Source organism: Jaculus jaculus, chromosome 13, assembly GCF_020740685.1.
Source record: "Jaculus jaculus isolate mJacJac1 chromosome 13, mJacJac1.mat.Y.cur, whole genome shotgun sequence".
Taxonomy (NCBI): domain Eukaryota; kingdom Metazoa; phylum Chordata; class Mammalia; order Rodentia; family Dipodidae; genus Jaculus; species Jaculus jaculus.
The window spans coordinates 27,359,341-27,373,357 of record NC_059114.1 but is presented as its reverse complement, the minus strand read 5'-3'; the positions used below and the strand labels follow the sequence as shown (position 1 = coordinate 27,373,357).

The 14,017-nt window shown below is 41.1% G+C and overlaps 1 protein-coding gene across 16 annotated transcripts in view; it reads left to right on the top strand.

The window, feature by feature from the left end:
- The window catches only part of Clip1 (CAP-Gly domain containing linker protein 1), a 149,965-nt gene that overhangs the window by 74,463 nt on the left and 61,485 nt on the right, over nucleotides 1-14,017 (top strand). For 5 of the 16 annotated variants that reach the window (XM_045132040.1, XM_045132037.1, XM_045132036.1 and 2 more), the window contains exons 8-11: nucleotides 1,899-1,959; nucleotides 3,996-4,028; nucleotides 7,740-7,844; nucleotides 12,675-13,619. In XM_045132040.1, coding sequence (XP_044987975.1) covers nucleotides 1,899-1,959; nucleotides 3,996-4,028; nucleotides 7,740-7,844; nucleotides 12,675-13,619 — 1,144 coding nt within the window. The remainder of the gene's footprint in view (nucleotides 1-1,898; nucleotides 1,960-3,995; nucleotides 4,029-7,739; nucleotides 7,845-12,674; nucleotides 13,620-14,017) is intronic. The other 11 variants (XM_045132044.1, XM_045132042.1, XM_045132041.1 and 8 more) reach the window with 5 other exon arrangements.

Here is a 14,017-nt window from a genome sequence, read left to right as displayed (position 1 = left end):
CAGAGTCTCTTAGTAGTCCAGGTTGACCAGGAATTCAGTATGTAGTCTCAGAGTGGCCTCAAACTCATAGAAATCTTCCTACCTCTGCCTCCCAAGTGCTGGGATTAAAGGTGTATGCCACCACACCTGGCTTTTCTTTTTGAAAGGATTTCCATGTACAGCCCAGGCTGCCCTCAAATTGAAGATCCTCTAGTCTTCACCTCTCCAGTGTTGAGATTGCAGGTGTGTACCATCATGCCTAACACACAAGGAGGGTTCTTGAGGCCAGGAACAAAATGATCTGCGAGAGGTGTCTGAATAGAAACTATTTGGCCATGCTGGGTTTTGGCCTTGACAGGCATGTGTACACATGTGCACATGTACCCATTCAAACACATATGAACTTTCAACGGTCATTGTTGGACTGTCTTTCTTAGTTGTTCACTTTATTATTTGACTCCCCAATTTCAGCCAGACTAGCTAGACAGCAAGCCCTAGGGATCCCCCAGTGTTAGATACAGAAGTGTGCCACTATGGCTGGGTCTCACTCTAGCCCAGGCTGGCCTCGAACTCAGTGATCCTCTTACCTCTGCCTCCCAAGTGCTGGTGTGCACCACCATGCCTGGCTCCATGGCTGGCTTTTATTTGAGTGCCTGAAATTTGAACTCAGGTCCTCATGCTTGTACAGCAAGCACTTTACCACTGAGCTATCTCTTCATCCCTTGTAAGTTATTTTTATTTATCTGTTTGAGAGAGAATGGACATGCCAGGGCCTCCTGCCACTCTAGATGAACTACAGATGTATGTGTCATTTTGTGCATCTGGTTTTACATGGGTTCTTGGGAATCAATACCAGGCCTTCCTTTGCAGGCAAGTACTTTTAACTGCTGAGCCAACTTTCTTTTCTTTTCTTTTTTTAAATTTAGTTAGTTGAGAGCAACAGAGAGAGAAAGAGGCAGAGAGAGAGAGAGAGAGAATGGGCGCGCCAGGGCCTCCAGCCACTGCAAACGAACTCCAGACTCATGCGCCCCCTGTGCATCTGGCTAACGTGGGTCCTGGGGAATCGAGCCTTGAACCGGGGTCCTTAGGCTTCACAGGCAAGCGCTTAACCACTAAGCCATCTCTCCAGCCCTTGAGCCAACTTTCTAACCCTGTAAAGGTGTCCCCTTTCCTTCCCTTTCTTTCCTCCCCTCTTCCCTTCCTTCCTTCCTTCCTTCATTTTTTTGAGGTAGGGTTTCACTCTATCCCAGGCTGACCTGGAATTCACTGTGTAGTCTCTGGATGGCCTTATACTCACAGCAGTCCTCCTACCTCTGCCTCCCAAGTGCTGGGATTAAAGACGTGTACCACCATGCATGGTCCCCCCCTCCCCCAGTAGGGTTTCATTTTCACCCTGGCTGACCAGACTGGCCTCAAACTCACAGTGATCCTCCTACCCTGCTTCCCCAGTGTTTGTAAAGGTGGTTTTTTTTTGTTGGGGGGGGGGGTTCAAGGTAGGGTCTCACTCTAGCCCAGGCTGATCTGGAATTCACTATGTGTTGGTAAGCCAGGATGGTAAGCCCAACAGACCAGCTTTTTTTTTTTTTCTAATGTGAGAGAGCTAGAGTGGGAGCGAGAGTATATATGTGAGAGAGAATTGGCACGCCAGAGCCTCTAGCCACCTAGTGCACATGTGCAGCCTTGCACACTTGCATCACCTTGTGTCTGGCTTATATGGGACCTGGAGAGTTGAACATGGGTCCTTAGGCTTCACAAGTGCCTTAACCACTAAGTGATCTGTCTAGCCCTACAGTTGTTTCTTTAACCATCATTTGCTTAATTTACCAGGGTGCGGATTGTAGATTTTGCCTGGCTACAGGGGAGGCAGCCATGCTGCTTTGTTGCTTTCCTCAGTGTTTTGTCTTGATTTTACTCCACAGGAAGGTTGAGGACCTTCAGTTCCGAGTGGAAGAAGAATCAATTACCAAAGGTGATCTTGAGGTAAACCCTTCCATCCCTAAATAAAGTTTTATGGATGCTAGTATTGAGAAATGTAGGTGACATTCATGCCAGCTGATCATGGTCAGAGCAGTCAGTCAGGAGAATTGCCCTCTGGCCCACTAGGGCTGTGGCTGAGGCTTTGTGGCTGAGGTGCTGGTGCTGGTCCTTGAGCCTGTGATGGTGGTGTCCTAATTCCTGTGGAAGATCGAAATGCTTACAACCCTTCTTTTGTTTCCAAATTGATTGAAAGTCATGGATTGAATTTAACCAAGTCATAAATCTGGCAGTGGGTCTTCAAGGCATAAGACTGTTCCTCTGAAATCAAAAAGTAGCATTTAAAAAGATCATTTTTAATTTTATCATAATAGTCCACAACACACATTTTTGCTATGTCTTAGCTTTCTTGTTTAATGGAAATCCCTTATAACTATAAAAAATAACTTATATGTTCTAATAGTTTATGATTTTATATTTTTAAACCAGGGATTGAAGGCATAGTTTTGTTCATTTTAAGCCTGTACCACTGAGCTATATCCCCAACCCAAATAGCTGCTTTTAAAACAATGTTTTCAAAACAGTTCAGTTACCAGAAGCCAGCTGTAGTGACTCATGCCTGTAATCCCAGTACTTCTCCCAAGTTGAGGCAGAATGGTTGTCATGAGTTCAAGGCCAGCCTGGGCTACAGAGTGAGTTCCAGGACAGCTTGGACTACAGAGACCCTATCTCAAAAACAACAGCCATCCATGAGGAGGAGGCATAGTGTTAAAAAAATAAATAAATAAATAATAGCCGGACATGGTGACACATGCCTTTAATCCCAGCACTTGGGAGGCCGAGGTAGGAGGCTCCTTGTGAGTTCAAGACCAGCCTGAGACTACATAGTGAATTCCAGGTCAGCCTAGGTTTAGCTGGAGACCTTACCTTGAAAACAAAACAAACAACTGAAAAAAATCAAACAAAACCCAAAAGAGATGTGATCCATTTTTTTCAAAAACAAAACATTAAAGAGTGGCTAGGGTATAAATCAGTGGTTAAAGCCCATGATTCAGTCGCCTCAGCTCAACAAAATAACAAAGCAAAGCTCGATAAACAATGTACTTACTTACTGGAGCAAAAGTAGAAGCAGCTTGTGTCACATCCATGGCACATCTAAACTTCACAGGTCTTCCGCTTATATGAGGGCTCTTATCTTCACAATAGTTTCTATCCATTTTACATTAGATACCAGGATTAAATGATTTTGATGTTTTTCAAACCATTGCCAAATATATGACAAACAAATTATTTTTTCAAATCTTGATGATTCTGTAATATTCTTTTAGTAAAAATCTCATTTGTTGGTATAGTTCTTAGAAGTTTTTAAAATTAAAAAAAAAAAAAAGTTTATGGAGACAGGGTTTTGCTATGTTGTCCTGGTTGGCCCTGAACTTATCCATATCAGGCTGGCCTCAAATTTATGGCAATCTTCCTGCCTGTGCCTCCTGAGTGCTGGGATATAGACATGCACCACCACACTCAGCAATAGGTACACTTTTGCCACCACAACAGTTTTAGAATCTGTTAATTACCTACACTGTGCTTAAATTGCAGGGGTCCTTTTGAACAGAAACTCTGCTTTCTTTGGAAAGAACTACATCTTTACAGTCAATAAAGAGTAAAGGATACATTTTCTGAGCTCTAGTTTTATAAGGTCCAGAACTTAATGGTTTATTAATCATTTAATGAACATCTTCTTCATTCACCTCATTATGTAGTCACATCTTTTAGTTGACTTTTGTGTTGTTCTCATCCATTTTAAAACACCCCAAGATCTCATTAGAAATTCCATCATCTCATTCATATGAATTGTAGCCTTTGGTGTTTGGGAGAAGGTCGAGTTAAAATATTTATATCAGCACTAGGCTAGTATAGTCTTTCTGATAAACTTACTTGAAATTAATCAAATAAAGTTGTATTGAAACCCTAACACATATTGAAACTTTAGTTGAATCTCTTTTGTAGTTGTTTACTGTTTTTTAATTTTTTTTTACTGATAGCAAAAGAGCCAGATTTCTGAAGATCCTGAGAATGTAAGAGGGCACTTAACTGTGTGGACATTTTCCTTAACAGATATTGATTCCAGATTAAAATGCTTATTGATAACACTCAAATACTAACTCTATAATCTGACCTTGGGACAGTCTCCTTAATATTTCTGTGCATGTGGCTTTTAAAACAATTGCATATGTATCCTGGAGGAATTGTATATAATAATCAAGCTATGTAAATTTGTTTAATGATGAGCAAATATTTGCTTTCTGAACAATTTTTGCCAAAAGGAAAAAAAAATGTACAGGGGCCTGGCCTTTGTTACCTAATTTATAATAACTTCTGGATTGAGTAGATTCTAAAAGGAATGACAGCTGATGGAAGCATAAGGCCTAGAGGGAGTTGTAGAGATGCTGGGGAAGCTTCCCAGGTTGACTCAGCTGCCCTCCCCTCGAGGGCCAGCACGGGTTGACTTTGCACTCCGACTGCTGTCCAGTGCCTGCCAGCACCTGGCAAGAACGCCAAACCTGGATTCGTTGCTATAGTATTTTCCCTAGTATCTGAAAGTAGAGGCCAGTATTCTTTGCTGAATATGCCGAATGTTTTACATTTGCTGTTGAAGGGAGCTTTTTCTAATAGCAGTGCTACTAGGCATGCTTTCTGGCTGAGATTGAATACCCAATACATACCTTCCCAGAGCAGCCTTGAGAGCACTGTTTCTTGGTAACCTTGCCAGTTGTGATGCTGCCTGAAAAGAATGTGAAAACTTCTTGTTTTGATTCACTGGCACAAGAGAATAAAATGAAAACAAAGAACTCTTTATTTCCTACCACCTCCGGAGCTGAAGTAGACAGCATAATTTGGACTTTTGATGAAAGTTTCCTTTTTGCGAAGCTCCTTCAGTGATCTGGGTCTCTCTCTTCTCTCTGTCCCAAACAGGCTCCGCTGCCTCCAGTGTCAGTGTGCATGGGACCTCCCTCCTGCCTGTCTGTGCGCTTCTCGCAAGGCCTTTGCTTTCCTTCCAAGCCCTGCCCCAGGACTTTCCTCTTGGGATATCATGTCTTGTTCTAAGAAAGCAATATATATTTTTAATTTAAAATTTTTTTATTCATTTATTTGAGAGAGAGAAGGGGGGAGGGCAGAGAGAATGTCAGGGCCTCCAGCCACTGCAAACAAATTCCAGATGCATGCACTACCTTGAGTATCTGGCTTAGTGGGTTCTGGGAAAATCGAACCTGGGTCCTTCAGCTTTGCAGGCCAGTGCCTTAACTGCTAAGCCATCTCTCCAGCCTGAAAGCAATATTTTAAAAGGAAGGTTATCCTGTTCAGTGTCATACTTTTACCCCAGGTTGTGGCATGGAGGTATTTCATTGGTTCTCTTACTGCTGACTGGTGAAAGTCTACAGTGAAGCCCAGGGTCATTTTTGTGAATCTCCATCCATAAGGACCTTGCTCTGTAGCACAGGCTATGTGGCCCCAGACTGTCCTGAAGCTCACTCTAGCCCTAGATGGCCTTAAACCATGGTGATCCTCTTGTCTTGGGCTTGAAGTTGTCTTGCCTCTGTTCCCCAGATGCTGAGATTACCCACACCTGGCTGGATGCTTGTTTTTTTCTACAAATAGTGACCTTTTGCCCATCTAACTCAGTGCCCAAAGAAGAAAGGGTCTGTGGCCTCAGTTCCTGAAGCTGTCACCCCAGCGATGTAGATCTGGGTTAGTTTCTTATTAAAGCAGACATATTGAACAACTTCTACCTGAAGCATATGCAGATCAAGGGGACTATTTAGACAATTCACTTTTGAATATTATTTCCTTATTTTTGTGGAAGGTAGACTTTTAAACATGTTTTCCATTCACCTTTTAAATATCTCATGATGGTTTGTTTATACCTGTTCATAAATAAAGTGACCCCTTAAATGCATTGAACTCACCACAGTATCAGGAAAGATGTTTATAGCTTTGCCTCTCGCCTCCCACCTTCTTCTACTCAAGCTCTTACTATGTGTGCCACTTTGTGAGGATCTCTGTTATCATTTTCTCATTGCCTATAACATCAAGACTGATAGAATATGCCACTTAAAAAAAAAAATATATATATATATAAATTTAGATGAGGTTTCACTGTAGCCCAAGTTGATCTGAAACTCATTCTGTAGCACTCACTGGCCTCAAACACATGACAGTCCTCCTGTCTCTGCCTCCTGAGTTCTGGGATAAGAGGTATGAGCTAGCATGACCAGCTAATTCTGGTATCTTACTAGCAGCCACTGAAAGCAGCTCTGTTGATAGGTTTGGTCAACCAGTTGCTCCAGTGGCCACTTGAGCAGGAGAGGTAGTGGAGGATGAGTACTTTTGGACTGACATGTGAATATTTCAAATGGAGCAGGACTCTGCCACACTGGAGTCTATTAGGGTCCCTGTTAAGTAACTGGAGGATGTGATGAGGTGAGTCAGAACCTGTGAAGTTTGGAGGTCAACTCTGGGCTCTTCTTACTAGTTCCTTTAGCAAACTTCTGCCTTTGCATTGACACCAATTTTTTTTTTTTTTCCTGAGCTGGTGAAAATGATTTAATATGGGGATGAAAATCAGTCCCTTACAGTTTGAGCTCGCTGTGAGCTCCTTAATTGTCCTCTCCAGAGATGGAGGTTATGGGGAGTAATCATGCTGTCTTTATAATTCTGTCCCCCCCCCACACACACACCTTTGGTTTTTTGAGGTAGGGTCTTATTCTAGCCCAGGCTATTGTGAAATTCACTATCTGGTCTCAGGGTGGCCTAGAACTCAAGACAATCCTCCTACCTCTGCCTCCCAAGTGCTGGGATTCAAGGCGTGTGCCACCACGCCTGGCTGGTCTTTGTAATTCTGAACTGTGCCCTCTCTTCCACAGGCAGGTTTTGGAAATCTCTGTTGGGAAGAAAGTAGAGCTTCGGGGCCTTCTCCCCATTCTCCTTGAAAGACCCTCACCAGAAGTGTCTTCCCTACTTTAGCAGAAGCTGCTGCTGTGGGCTCTCCAGTTCTGGTTTCTAGCTCCCTTTATTTATCTTCTTATTTATTGATTGATTCATATTTTGAGACAGGGCCTCACTCTGTAGCCCATGCTGGCCTCCAACTTGGGTCAGTTCTCTTGCCTCAGCCTTATGCATGCTGGGATTACAGGCTTGAGCCACCCATGAGCCAATGCCCAGCCTGGATTCCCTTCACTAAGGTTAATTTTCCACCCTTGTTCATTTCAAATTATATAGCAGAGGCAAAGGTCTACTCTGAGGACTTAATGAGTGCTTGAAGATTTGTCATTGTTTCCCCATGTATTGGTGGTGGTGATAATTGTTCTGAGGGTCAATCAACCCTTTGAAGTCCCTGAGTCAGTTACATATACATTAATGTCAAGTAGCCATTGTGGGTTGGAGGGAAGCTGATAGTTTAGTAATATTAACTGTTCTAATGTGTGCTGGTAAATAAACTTCACTTATCAAGATAACATATTCTTGGCTGCATGCATCTGAAACTTCATCTTATCTCATACGTTTTCCTTTTTTTTTCTTTCTCTGCCCACTTTCACTCCTGTGTTCATAGTGTTGGTCCTCATCCCCTCCTCCTCTCCTCATAGCTCCATCCTCTTTTGTTGTTACCCTTCTCGTTCCTCCTTTGGCAGAAGGTTACTGGTGGCTCAGCCTGCATGTCGCTCTCTCTCCGTGTGCTGGCATGTCATGTGGCACTGTTGTGTTCTTTTCCTCTTCCTTTTTACTAACAGACGCAGACCAAACTGGAGCATGCCCGCATTAAGGAGCTTGAACAGAGCCTGCTCTTTGAAAAGACCAAAGCTGACAAACTCCAGAGGGAGTTAGAAGACACTAGGGTAATGGTTTTCACTATTTAATGAAGCAGCCCCACATGTGTGAATGGTGCACATCTCAGGTGACATACCTGCCATTGGCCTGAGCCTTGACCCAGTGGTTCAACCTGAGTTTGTTCTCAATACTGCTAAGGCAACCATTAGCATAGAATGACACAAAGTCACAGGTGTTTCATATCAGATCTTTTGTCAAAAGTAAAGACTCAACCAAAATCAAGTGTAAAAACTGCACAGATACCCACAAGTGTATTTGAAATTCTTTGTATTAATATTTTGAAACACTTTCCTCCAATTCCACAAGCAGTCAATTGTCCTCTTGCTTGTTTCTCATATTGCTAGTTACTAGGTCTTCTAAATAATTCATGCTAGTTCCTGCCTTCTCCCATGCCTGCTAGGGGCAAGACATGGAAACACTAGCTCTTTTTAATGAAAGTTCCGGATTTTGACCCCAACTAGCTTTTTTTTTTTTTTAAATGACTGAGGTCTCTGTATATCTCCCTCCTTTCTGTTGCCCTAGAGATTGAAATCTCAGTTGTCAGTCAGGACAGGTATGTTGGGAACAGAACAACTTCTTACTATCCCCAGTTTCTTGAGCACAGAGATAATAAATAATCTGCCCAGGGTCAACCAGTTAAAACTAATATTAGCATCTAGACAATTTGACTCCAGAGTCTGTGTTCTTAACAGCTGGAGGATGGAGTCTATTAATTTGTGCCAAAAGAAATAATCAGTTACTGTCATATAAAATATGTATTCACATATACTTTTAAAATAAGTGTGAGTATGATTGGCCTTAACCTTAAAGTTTCAAAAAGATACTTTGTGTTTGATCAAATTTATTATTCTGATTTTTTTCTTTGGAATCATTAGTATTTATACAAATATGTCTCTTGGTTGGGAACTCATTGGTCTAAAAATCTATACAATTCAGTGATCTTATTTTTTTTTAAAAGCAAAACACACACACATAACACAGAGGGAGAGAGAGAATTGGCACACCAGGACCTTAGCCACTGCTATCAAACTCCAAGCGTTTGCGCCACCTAGTGGGCATATGCGACCTTGCAGTTGCTTCACTTGCGTGTGATCTGGAGAGTTGGACATGGGTCCTTAGGTTTTGCAAGGCAAGTGCCTTAACCATTAGGCCATCTCTCCTGCCCAGTTGCAAGTTTTTAATTAAAAAAAGAAATAAAGCTGGGCATGGTAGCTCATGCCTGTAATCCCAGCATTTGGGAGGCTGAGTCAGTAGGATTACACTGGGTTCAGGGCAAGCCTGGGACATTTAGTGAGTTCCCAGCCAGACTGGGCTACAGAGAAAGACCCTGTCTCAAAGTAAAAACAAGAAGAAGATGAAAAAGAGAATGTTCTCAAAACTTAAATGTTGCTGGGCATGGTGGTTTACACCTTTAATCCCGGCACTCAGGAGGCAGAGGTAGGAGGATTGCCATGAGTTTGAGGCCACCCTGAGAATACATAGTGGATTCTAGGTCAGCCTGGGCTAGAGTGAAACCCTACCTCAAAAAAAAATTGAAAAACTAGCCTGGAGAGATGGCCTAGTGGTTAAGGCACTTGCTTGCTAAGCCTAAGGTCCCAGGTTCAATTCTCCAGGTCTCATGTAAGCCAGATGCACAAGGTGATACATGCATCTAGAGTTCATTTGCAGTGGCTAGAGGCCCACTTGTGCACATTCTCTCTCTTAAATAAAAATATTAAAGAAATCGAAAAACTGGGTTAGAGGGATGGCTTAGTGGTTAAGGTGCTTACCTGCAAAGACAAAGGACCCAGGTTCAATTCCCCAGGATCCATGTAAGCCAGATGCCCAAGGTGGTGCATGCATCTGGAGTTCATTTGCAGTGGGTGGAGGCCCAAATGCACCTATTTTCTCTGACTCTCTCAGATAAATAAAAATAATAAAAAGAACATTATTTTTTAAAAAATCAAAAAACCATGCCAGGTGTGGTGGCTCATGTCTTTAATCCCAGAATTTGGGAGACAAAGGTAGGAGGATTGCTGTGAGTTAAAGACTACGCTGAGACTACATAGTGAATTCCAGGTCAGCCTTAGCTAGAGTGAGACCCTACCTCAAAAAACAAACAGAAGAAAAGTGGTAATATAGTACTGTTTATTGGTAACCTAAAGCCAAAGATTTGATCTCGGAAATACAAGGACTGCTGAGATTTGAGGTACTGTGGTGTCACTAGTGTTGAAGTTAAGGAAATAAATGTTCTTTTACTTCTAAACTCCTCTCCAGTATGTTAGTTTTGTCAGGAAACAAGTTCAGTGCATTCCGTCTTTGCTCTGGATAAGAAGGCAGCCATTTACAACATGGTTTACCCAAGTATTTCCAATGAAAGCGTACAGCTTTTTATAATGAATGATATCTTCTATTATTGATTTTCACTCGTGGTTTGCCAAGTGGGAAACTAATAAGTGACCATTTAAGTTTTATATCATCCACATTCCTTTTCAGGAAGCACTTTAGAGTTCCTTTTAGCCAATATATCCAGTTTATACACAGTGCTATAGAAACATGAGCAAGGATAAGAAACAATTCCTCAAGCTAGTGAGAGAGTTTCATCTGAGGGTAAACTCTGGAAATTAAATGTGGAAGTGTCACAGAACTGCGAGAATGTCAAATAAAGAATAATCATGTTAGCCGGGCAAGGTGGCGCACACCTTTAATCCTAGCACTTGGGAGGCAGAGGTAGGAGGATTGCTGTGAGTTTGAGGCCACCCTGAGACTACAGAGTAAATTCCAGGTCAGGCTGTGCTACAGTGAGACCCTCCCTTGAAAAACAAACCAACAAAAAACAACAAAAAAGAATAATCATGTTATGATTATTTCACTTACTGTTACTTGGCATTCTCTCAATTTGACTCATTGTGACAAAGAACTACTGTATTATTGCATTAGACTTATTTATGCTATAGAACTTATAGCAGTGGTACTTAAGTAACAAATTCTTGGATTCGCCCCTCCCTAGAAAATAGTATATACATTCACTGAAGTCTAATCTGATGCATGTATAATAGCTGTGAAGCATAGCCATTTTAGACAGTTCTACAATATTCTAGGAGTTCAGTTTCAGACACTGACAGACTGTCTTTTCCTCCTTTCTTCTGGTATTTTTATCAATATCAGAACTGAATAGACAGCAGAGGAAAGAAGACACTTGTCCTTTGTTTTCTGTCCCAGTGAAGGCAGTAGGTGGGAGAGGAGTCTTAAATTTGAAAGAGTTGTGATTCATGAAATCTGGGACCACAGGTATTTCTGTTGCTTGTGATCCCTTCAATTCTCAGGTTAGTCATATCATTTAAAAAATATTTTATTATTTATTTATTTATTTGAGAAAGGGAGGAAGAAAGAGAGAGAAAGAGAAAGAATGGCACTCCAGGGCCTCTAGCCACTGCAAAAGAGCTACAGATACATGCGCTACCTTGTGCATCTGCTTATGTGGTTCCTGGGGAATTGAACCTGGGTCCTTTGGCTTTATGAACAAATGCCTTATCTGCTAAGCCATCTCTCCAGCCCTAGTCATATCATTTTTAAGGTACATTTCCCCACATATTCTGTGAACTAAACTGATATCCTAAAAGGCAGAAATAGAGAAAGTTTTTCTACCTGGTGTGGTTGTACACACCTTCAATCCCAACACTGGGGAGGCAGAGGTAGGAGGATCACTGTGAGGCCATCCTGAGACTACACACTGAATTCCAGGTCAGCCTGGACTAGAACAAGACCCTAGCTCAAAAAACTGGAAAAAAAAAAAAAAATTCTCCCCTAAGACTAAAGGGACATATACAAGTTGAGATAGTATTTTTCCTGGCTTTATATATAGTCTTAAAACTTCAAACAGAATTCAAGTGTGTGAGAATATGTGAGAACTTTTTAGACATACACTCTAGGTGATTCATGTATATGCTAATACTGAGAGCCACTGGGTTAGGGAAACAAAACATACATTAACATGTCAATAGAATTACACAATCCAGGAAAAAAGCATCCCTAAGTAAGAGTCTAGTGTGTAATTACAGGTAAGTAATATCTTTTATTTTGGGCCACTTAAAAAATCCAGTTGAGGTTTTTTATTCTATAGGTGATACTTTATTCATTGATACATTGGATAGATAATTTTAGATATTTCATACCATGCTATCCAACAGAATTATAGTATAAGTCACCATAACTTATAATCTTCTGGTACTTATATTAACTTTGTAGTAAGTTTCAGCTAAAATTAATTTTAATAGTATCTTTAAACAAGCATTCTAAACTATTCTCACTTCACCATTTGATGAATATAAAAGTTATTAAGGTATTTTATATTCATTTTCCTCTAACTCTTCCAATCCTGATCTCTGTCTCATAGCACATCTTATTTCAGGCAAGCCACACTTTAGGGCGTAGCCATCTGTGGCAGCAGTTACATGGCCTAGGTGAAGGGGGATGGGTACAGAAACTGGCCAAAGAAGAAAGATTCTTTTTCCTAGGAGGCAGATATATCTGAGTACTTTGAAAGCTACCGTTTTTGTTAACTTAAATGGGTTACTTACCTAAATGTTTTTAGAGGGGAAAAACAATCTTGGAGTGAGTTAAGTTCAATATCTATTTTGGATTTCAAAATGATGGAAGTTTACTAAAGTTTATAGTTTTTAATTGGAGCTTCCAGAATTGGGCTGAATCCATTACAGTGAGAAGAAATTAATCTGTATGCATTTGTAACAGCTTGATTGCTACTGGAGATAAGGTGGGCTGTAAATATCTTTAGCGTTAGAGAAAATCAATGGTTGGCCATTTCAATGATGTCTTTTTCTTTGGACTGCTATTAATAGGTGGCTACAGTATCAGAAAAGTCCCGGATAATGGAACTAGAAAAAGATCTAGCATTGAGAGTACAGGAAGTAGCTGAACTCCGAAGAAGGCTAGAGTCTAGTAAACCTGCTGGGGATGTGGATATGTCACTTTCCCTTCTGCAAGAAATAAGTTCTCTGCAAGAAAAGTTAGAAGCCAGCCATACTGACTACCAGAGAGAAATAACTTCTCTAAAGGAACAGTTTGGAGCTCGGGAAGAGACATTTCTTAAGGAGATCAAGGCCCTGCACACAGCCACTGAGAAGCTTTCCAAAGAGAATGAGTCCTTGAGAAGCAAGCTTAACCATGCCAACAAGGAGAATTCAGATGTGATAGTTCTGTGGAAGTCCAAACTGGAGACAGCCATTGCATCCCACCAGCAGGCAATGGAGGAGCTGAAGGTGTCCTTTAGCAAAGGGATTGGAACAGATTCAGCAGAATTTGCTGAGCTAAAGACACAAATAGAGAAATTAAGACTAGATTACCAGCATGAAATAGAAAATTTACAGAATAAACAGGACTCTGAGCGGTCTGCTCATGCTAAGGAGATTGAAGCCTTAAAGGATAACCTAATGAAAATCATTAAAGAAAAGGAGGACAGCCTGGAGGCCATCAAATTGAGACTGGACAAAGCAGAAAATCAGCATCTTGTAGAGATAGAAGACACATTAAACAAATTGCAGGAGGCTGAAATAAAGGTAAAGGAGCTAGAGGTTCTGCAATCCAAGTGCAGTGAGCAAAATAAGGTCATTGGTAATTTTACATCACAGCTCAAGGCTGCTGAAGAAAAGCTCTTGGATCTTGATGCACTTCGGAAAGCCAATTCCGAAGGTAAATCGGAAATCGAGACACTTAGACAGCAGCTTGAGGCAGCTGAGAAACAGATAAGAAATTTAGAGAATGAAAAGAATGCTGAAAGCAGCAAGGTTTGTATTGGCATCTTCATCTTTTTTTTCCCTTTTCCATTTTTTCATACTGTTTGAAAAATATATTTATTTGCTAGAGAATGAAAGAGAGTATGAATGGGTGTGCCAGAGCATTTTGCAAGCATAGCAAATTTACTTTAGACCCATTTTGTGCATCTGGCATAAGCAAGCACCTTTAGCCACTGAACCATCTCCCTAGCCCCAATTGGTTGTTCTTGTTTTGATTGTATGTTACTTTTGAATTGAGGTCTTTCATCCTTCAAATTCCTAATTTAACAAAATCAAATAGTATACTTACCTGGCAAGGGCAATAAATTAAGGAGGGTTGACAGTTCAGTTCTAGGCCTGCCCCTATCAAAGAAAAAAAATAAAGTTACAAGGTCATCTTGTCCTACCCA